General features: G+C 37.1%; 1 protein-coding gene across 1 annotated transcript; it reads left to right on the top strand.

The window, feature by feature from the left end:
* Positions 1-688: 688 nt before the first annotated feature.
* Positions 689-4361, top strand: SNAI2 (snail family transcriptional repressor 2). The gene is made up of 3 exons (XM_054595849.1): positions 689-962; positions 1809-2354; positions 3242-4361. The coding sequence occupies exons 1-3, from the start codon at positions 884-886 to the stop codon at positions 3421-3423; spliced, it is 807 nt and encodes a 268-aa protein (XP_054451824.1). The 5' UTR covers positions 689-883; the 3' UTR covers positions 3424-4361.
* The last annotated feature ends 4448 nt before the right edge of the window (positions 4362-8809 follow it).

Raw genomic sequence — 8809 nt, 5'->3', positions numbered from 1 at the left:
GCTACAAAGCATTTCTCTCCAGGCAGCATAGCTAATACGGTGACATGATTACTTAATTTTCACGTGTAAGTGCAGCCTCTGGCTTTGCTGAGCCTTAAAGACCTGAAGTGCATTCCCAGCATTCAGGACACGCTGGGCACGCGGCCAGGGCCACTTTGCAGACCCAGGGAAGCCCCCCGCGGGAGGCGCCCTTCCTCACTCACAGGGGCTTTTGTCTTCTCGCTTCTACCTTCCTTTTTTCAAAAGCCAAGAGTTAATTGTTTGGTCTCTTCACAAGTAAAATGTCTCTAAATGCTACTTCCAAATATAGGCTCTGATTAACAGCAGAGGCTGACCTGGGATCTTACAGGACACCCCTTCCTGCCTCTAGCGAACATTTTGTCCCATTACATTTGTTTTACCCGACATATGGAAGCCAGGCCCGTTTTCGAAATCACAGTTCCTAGGACTATCTAGTGCTCAGAGAGCACGAATAACTGGCAGAGGCAAAGAAGTGAAATTACCTCTCTTGAAAATACTTAAGCACTTTTTTCCCCTTTCCACTGAAATCCTGAAGAACAGCCCATTTTGAACCAGAATAATTTAGTCTGACAACAGATTCTTCCTCTGTTCACAGCTGTCCCAGAGGGAGGAGCTGAAATCTGAGCCTCTCAGCTGTGATTGGCTCCTTCTTGCAAAAGAGAGAAAAAAAAAAAACCCACCCAGCCAAAAAACGGGTTCAGTTCGTAAAAGAACCAGGCGACTTCAGAGGCGCCGGCAATCCCGCTGCCGCACCTGAGCGCGGCCCAGCCCGAGCCCCGCCGGCCGCGATGATATAGGGACCGACCGCGTCTTCCCGCCGGACCGTTATCCGCGCCGGGCGCCCTCCAGACCCGCTTGCAAGATGCCGCGCTCTTTCCTGGTCAAGAAGCATTTCAATGCCTCCAAAAAGCCAAACTACAGCGAACTGGACACACACACAGGTAAAAAAAAAGGGGGGGGGGCGAGGGAGAGGGAAGGGAGGAAGGAAGGAAGGAAAAAGGAAAGGAAGGAAGGAAGGAAGAAAGGAAGGAAGGAAGGAAGGGAGGGAGGGAGGGAGGGAGGAAGGGAGGAAGGGAGGAAGGGAGGAAGGAAGGAAGGAAGGAATATTTGTATACATAAATAAATGTAGACATATATTACAACTCAAATACTATTACAAAAAAAAAGGAATACTAGGTTGTTTTTCTTTTAATTAATGTTCAAAAGAGAGTTCAGATTATTTTGGTCATTTAGAATGAATTTTAATTGAAAACTTTTTAAACTTTTAACTGACAAAGAACACTTCATTCAACTCTTGCAATTTCATTTTCTAAAGCTTATATGTACATTCATAATGAATATAAGGAAGATGAGTAACACAATATGCAACTGTTGAATTATTGCTTTTCTCCTGTAATAAGGCTCCTTTCCTTTAGAAAGCAACTTGATTTACCCATATCTTGGTATTTAGTCATAAAACCTGCAAATAACCCATGCATAAAATGGAAAACAACTTTTATGTATCTTTTAAAGTACAGTATAAGTTTATCCTCCTCAGGGGGCACTGGGAAGGCCCCCCCCCCCTTGGCTGTTCCCACTGACTGCAGACCCTGGGAGAGCTCCTGTCACACCGTGTATGCAGGGAGCATAGGTGTACATTAAGTACAGTGACTACTATGTATCAGCAAAAGTGAAAATGAAATGATATCTTCTTCATTATAAAGGTCTGCGTGTTTTGCCAAGTAGCTTCTTGGTGTATACTTAAAATTATGTTTTACCCTAATCTTCTTTCCTTTTTTTCCCCCCAGTGATTATTTCCCCATATCTCTATGAGAGTTACCCCATGCCTGTCATACCACAACCAGAGATCCTCAGCTCAGGAGCATACAGCCCCATTACTGTGTGGACTACGGCAGCTCCATTCCACTCCCCACTACCTAATGGCCTCTCTTCTCTTTCTGGATATGCCTCATCCTTGGGGCGAGTGAGTCCCCCTTCTCCATCTGACACCTCATCCAAGGACCACAGTGGCTCAGAAAGCCCCATTAGTGATGAAGAGGAAAGACTACAGTCCAAGCTTTCAGACCCGCATGCCATTGAAGCTGAAAAGTTTCAGTGCAATTTATGCAATAAGACCTATTCAACTTTTTCTGGGCTGGCCAAACATAAGCAGTTGCACTGTGATGCCCAGTCTAGGAAATCTTTCAGCTGTAAATACTGTGACAAGGAATATGTGAGCCTGGGCGCCCTTAAGATGCACATTCGGACCCACACCTTACCTTGTGTCTGCAAAATCTGTGGCAAGGCGTTTTCCAGACCCTGGTTACTTCAAGGACACATTAGGACTCATACTGGTAAGAGAAAACGTAGATGGGAATGTTATCTAACAGACTGAAGTTTTGGGCTGGCTGTGGGATTTGCACTGAGTAGTGACCCAGTGCTTTTAATGATGGATGATCATTTATAGTTACTTCCTGATGACTCAAAAGTCCTTGGAGCACAAACTGCTTCATTTCTTGTTAACAGCCTTTGCTCCAGAGACTGCAAACAGGATTGAGACTTTGGAAAGTAGATTCAGAAAGTTTGGTCTCAAAGATCACAGTTAGAAAATCAGGAAAGGTGTACTTGAATGTGTGTTCTGTGAAACTGCTTCCAATAATCAACAAATATAAATATTGCTATCTCAACCAATTTATTTGATAACTAGATAAAAGGTTTTCCTATAGTTTTCTGTTAGTAATATTCCTGCTGTGATATCTATCACCCCATAGCAAGTTGCATAGTTAGAACTAAATTTGCTTTCAGTTGTTTTGCTCTTGGCTGCTGATTTTTTTTTTTATTCCTAGCACATTCTGCAGAGTCAAGGCATTTATCCAAACTTAGTCATAATACAGAAAGAGGGAAAAGGGGAAATATTGGGAAATGTTGGGAGGAGCTAAACATTAGCTTCACCTGCTGAAGCAGAAAGTTTTAGTTGCTGAAAGTCTTAGAAATATATTAATTATATCTACATAACTGGCAGCAGTAATAATATACTTAATGTGATTTTTAATGCAACATTTGAATTTATCTTAGAGTTAGATATTAAAATAAGTATCTGTGATGGGAAATTTTAATCAAGATTTGCTGCTTCTCATTCTTTTGGCAAAATGTGGTTATTCATAAACGTTATCTGTCTTTACATTTTCTCTGAAAACACTGACTGTCTTTCTTTCTCCCCCTACTCCACCTCCACTCCCAGGGGAGAAGCCTTTTTCTTGCCCTCACTGCAACAGAGCATTTGCAGACAGATCAAATCTGAGGGCTCATCTGCAGACCCACTCTGATGTAAAGAAATACCAGTGCAAAAACTGCTCCAAAACCTTCTCCAGAATGTCTCTTCTGCACAAACATGAGGAATCTGGCTGCTGTGTAGCGCACTGAGTGACGCAATCAATGTTTACTCGAGCAGAATGCATTTCTTCACTCCAACTCCAAATGATAAATAAAAGTCCAAAGGCATTTTCTCTTTGCATACTGACCAAATAATGTGTATAGACACACACACACACACAAAGCTGCGAGAGCACGCAATCCATGTGTTTAAAGTTAATCCTTTCCATGTGAAGTTTAAAATTACTATGTATTTACTGACAGCTAGATAGAAAGAATAAAAGACAAAGATCTTTCTCTTCAAAGGTAAAGCAAAAAGCACATTGTATCTTCTCTTACTAAGGAAGAATGCAAAGATTTACATTGCTGCCAAATCATTTCAACTGAAAAGAACAGTATTGTTTTGTAATAGAGTTTGTAATAGAATCTGTTATAGGAAGAGAATCTGCCAGACACTATCTCAGGTGACTTATAAACTATTCCAAGTTTACTTTTCATTACATGTCTAATGTCTGGTTACCATTGTTGAACTAAAGCCTTTTTTGATTACCTATAATGCTTTAAACTGTATTTTTAGGAGAGAAAGGAAAAAAAGAACAAGAACAAAACACAGGAGACTGCATTAAAAGTGTTTCTTTTTGTTATTGTTGTTGTTTTTGTTTTGCTAAACAGTATGTGCCTTGGGGAGGAGGGAGGCTTTGAACATTCCTGGTGCATGCTCCATGTCTTACTTTTTTAAAAGAATTTTTAATGATTTTCTAAAATTAATTAAAGATGGGAATAAGTGCAAGAAAGGATTCTTAGAAACTCAGTAATGTACTTAAACTATTTTAAATGCATACAACACCCTTTCCAAGTGCCTTTTTAAAAATAATTGTATAGTTACTGAGTCAGTGTAAATTTGTGTTTATTTTTATATGATTGAATGAATTTTGTATGAAAGTGAGAAGTTTTCTATAGCTAATGTATCTAAAGAAACTGAAGACTTGTGAAATCATGTTTCTTTTTTAAAAAACAATTTTCAAGGTCCTTTTTTTTACAATAAACATTTTTGATTTAAATTTTATAGTTTGTATACTATTTTTAGAAACTTTATTTACTTTAGGATTAGTACCAAACTGCTGCACAGAGAATCGCTTCTTTGGTTAAAAGAAAAAACGAATACTGTTTTTTTATGAATATCAAGTGTTATTTTATGTGTTAGCTTATAATAAATTGCAAGTACTTCATCTTTACTCTTAAGATAATACTGTCACCTTCAGAAAGACAACACCATGGTGGTAGTTTGTTAGCAGACTCCTTTAACAGAATTCACATTTTCTGAATGCTAAAAGCGTACATATTATCAATAGTCAAGAGTACTTTTTAAGACTTTTTATTTATGATGATCTTATTCTGTTGGTTTTATAAAATCAAATTATAACCATTGTAATGTGTGATTATCATATTAAACACTAGATGAGATTAAAATTTTTAAAAGAAATATTATTTACTGAGATGCCAGAGGAAAAAATAGGAAATCTGCATGAAAATATGAGGAAAAAATTGATTCATCACAAATCACATCAGCTGGAAAATTAAACCATGCAAAGAAAACTCCACATCTAGTAATGTCAAATATGTGATAGGTTTGATCGGGATAGGCCTAAATAATAGAAAGTTAGGTTTTCCTATTATGGTATTTTGAACAAGCACTCACTCACACACACTATGTACTTGATAAAATATAGCATGACCAGTATTCTATATACAAGCACATGACTACCTAATTCATGTGTATTAACTCATGTACAGATGCTAGCCATCATAGTCACTGTAACAATTACCAAACTGTGTATTTGAATCCAAATTTCAAACCCATTATAAGGATGGTTCTTGCTGCTGTAATCACTTTTCTCTGATATGCTCAGAACTTGCAGAATTATTTTTCCTTGTAATGTCCAAATAAAAGCCAGAACTAGTATCTCAAAGATATTAGCTACAGGTTATTATAAAGTGACCTAAAATGCCAAACCTATTCCTTTACTGATCATAAACACTCCATTGTATGTTTCATTTAAATATTTAGTCAAAATATAAAAGGACTGTGCATTTGACTAAAAAAAAGCCTTTCAATTTAATAGTCTACTTATAATTTCTTTATATCTCAGAACATACATCAAAGTGGCAAAATTATTCAGAAGAGAAATTTATAATTGTAAAATTAGTGGTTGATAGATTTACTGGGACATTCTAAAGTTATAAAAATACCACTTTAGTTAATGTATCTGCTTTCGACATGATTTCCTGAAACTTTCCAGTTCATCTAATGTGTAGAAATATCTTGCAAGAACAAATGTCAATGAGTCAAACATTCTTGAGGTGATCTGGTTGGCTATCTAAAGGACCACGTCTACACACGTTTCCCTCATTTGCAAATCTATGAGCAAGTTGTTTCTTGGTGCCCAAAACTTAAATAATATTCAAAATAAAAGTCTGTTGGTTGATTTAATTTCTTAGTGAAGAATTAGTGTTACGTTTTTGCATTGTTCTCAGATATTATAACTTCATTCATGGTTAAAATATTTTACTATCATTATGGTAACATGAGTCTGAATTACTATACATAAATTATTAAGATTTCTATAAATTAAGCTCAGTTTTTTTTTTTTTAGAATTTTTAGCATTTTTGCCAAGTCTTTGACTAGATATCTGCTCTACTGCAATACATAAGACCTGGCTCATATGCTAGTTGCTTTGAAATACTTTTCCAAATTTGCTCTTTCTGAGAGCTTTATGTCATTTATAATATAGTACTTATCTCACTACATAGAAATTATTTGTTGATACTTTTCTTTTTCACTAGACAGAACATCTTTAAATCATAAATTCCTATTACCAAAGATATCCTCTGGATCAACAAATGTTTATTGATTAAATAAATAGATAAAATAATAGAAATTGATGAAAAATAGTTTGAAGATCTAAAATAAGTTCAGTATATTGCCATTTACTGCAAAGACTTCAGAATTTTTGAGAGCTCTTCCAAGCACATTTACTGGCATGTCTCTTAACTTAGCAACAAAAGCTCCCTCTGTCAATAAATTGGATATTCCAAAGGGGCAAATACAGTACACATGGGCCAGGCTTGGTAGATATTCTGAAAGCCTGAGTTTGGAATACTCTGGATTTTAATAATAGGTACTTATGTTAATAAGCAACCTCAATACCCTTAATTTGTTTCATATAATATAAGGCAGTGTGGTATAGCAGGAAGAGCACTAGCTTTTGAATTCAACATATGGCTTCATTGATTAGCTGCCTCACAACTTACTGGTTTTATGGTTTTGTGTAACTTAGCTTAACTTATCAGTGTCTCAGTTTCTTAAAGTGTAAACTAGGAATAAATTCTCAGTTTTACAATTAGCTAATAAACGGTCCCTTGCACTAATAGGCCTTGCAGCTCATAGGATCAAATGCCCAGTGTTATTATCAAATGTTTAATATCTACCTGCTTTTGTACTAGGTGTATGTTATTTTCAATGGCAACAATTTCTCTATGAAGTTGGTATTTTACAGATAAGGATATTAATCTCAGAGAGGTTGGATAATGAACCAAGGTAATGAAGGCAGTAAATTGCAAAACTGAAATCCAAACCCAGATTCTTCTGGCTCCAAAGACCCTACTTTTTCTACTCCACCATGGAAAAGAAGAAACTACTGAACTACTCTCAGCACAAATATTAGGCATATACTGGTGATTTGTTGGAAAGGAAGATGATAAAGTGCCATGAAATTAAATAATTTAAGGGTGTATTTAGAAACTTTCTTAGTTCAGGAATTCTACAATAATATATAACTTCTTCAAAGCCATGTCCCCATTTCTTTCTAGAAATTCTGTTGGCTCCCATTTCCTGCAGAATTGGCCCTGTAAGAAAGGACACTCTCCCTTAAGCAGCTTCCCTAAGTTCTCCTGGAGCATGTGGGCCCATTTCCTCCAGTCTGCTCTCAGTGAGGATGAAAAGCAGCTGGTCTCCATCCTCTGTACATTAACACTTCATCTTCTGAAGGCCACTGTTACTCCCTCACACACCCACACTCTTCACCCAGGCTTTTATCTTCCTAGACTAAAAAGTCTTCCAAGCTAAACAGTCATTTCTTTCACCACTAAAATGTGGACACTATGGTGTAATGAGGCAATTATAATATAGAAAAGTCATAGGCTTCTCTGGCTAAGATCCACATGCAATAAGTTGTCTCATTTCAATATGGAAAACATTCTGAGCAAAATCCATTTGAGAATGAATGTTCAGGAAAAGTAACGATTCTCAAATAAGGTGACCTGCTATCATTTTTGTGTCCTCATGAGAGACAGATGAGAACAAAAGTATTCCCTTTGCCTGTGATAGACACAAATGGAGGAGAAAAAAATTCCTGTTTATTTTTTAGTAGTATATGTATATATATGTGACCATAGGACTAAATCTATGGCTAAAGTTAAATTTAGTCCCTCAGCCCTCCAGGAAGTAATAATTATTTTGTGGAAAGCATGCATGTAAAAAAGCACCAAGCATGGCAACTTTTCCGTTATGGCACTTGGCCAAGCCCCCAAACAATTGGAGATTAGAAGAGGAAATGGCAGCATATCCATGTCCACAAACTCCAAAGGGGCTGGTGAGGTATTTATAGCAATGAGTGGGAGAGCTGCTGTGAATAAAAGCCGGGTATGTTTATATATTTTGCACACTAGTTCATTTAATTAAGCCTCTCTGATTATAACGGTCAGTTTAATCCATTCAGCCAGTTTCTTTGGAACTTTGTAGAGCTAATTGTGAGGCCCTTTGAATTTTCACTAAGTAGTGTTGGTAGACAATGATCAGGGAGATTATCCTGTCAATCATCCATTTCAGTGGATAAGATGGTAAAGAAGGATGGATGACTTTCTCCACAAGTTTATTCTGGGCTGGAATTCACTCCCCTGAGTAAGTAGTATTGGTTGTTATAGTTCTTCTATTACATATTTAGGAGGTAGTAGTAGTTGATTCTGGAAATAGGAAGACTCAAATTGACTAAAATAGTGATATAGTCTCAACAAAGAAAATAAAAGGTAGTTATATTTCTTAAGGGCACCAACTTCTGCCTATATATCCATCAAGTGCATAGAGGTTTAAAATTTTCCTGTATTCTATATATGCCTTTATTTAGATTTAGCAGAAAGGACAGTAAAAAAGGCTATCACTGCAGCCATATTCCATCTCACTGAGCTGCAGGCTTTTAGCTCCTATGATGATCCTGTGCCTGTCAAATCTCAGTGTGTACAGTGTCACCCATGGATCTTGGTGGTGTGTTGGTTTGGTGGATCTGAGGTGGAACCTGAGAGTCTGCATTTCTAGCCAGCTCTCAGGTGATGGCCATGTTGTTGATCTTTGCACCCTACTCCAAGTTGCCAAGCTTTAAC

This window comes from Pteronotus mesoamericanus, unplaced genomic scaffold (genome assembly GCF_021234165.1).
Source record: "Pteronotus mesoamericanus isolate MK-2021 breed Mesoamerican mustached bat unplaced genomic scaffold, CSHL_Meso_final scaffold_54, whole genome shotgun sequence".
Taxonomy (NCBI): Eukaryota; Metazoa; Chordata; class Mammalia; order Chiroptera; family Mormoopidae; genus Pteronotus; species Pteronotus mesoamericanus.
The sequence above is the reverse complement of the archived record's forward strand: the minus strand, read 5'-3'. Positions and strand labels throughout refer to the sequence as shown.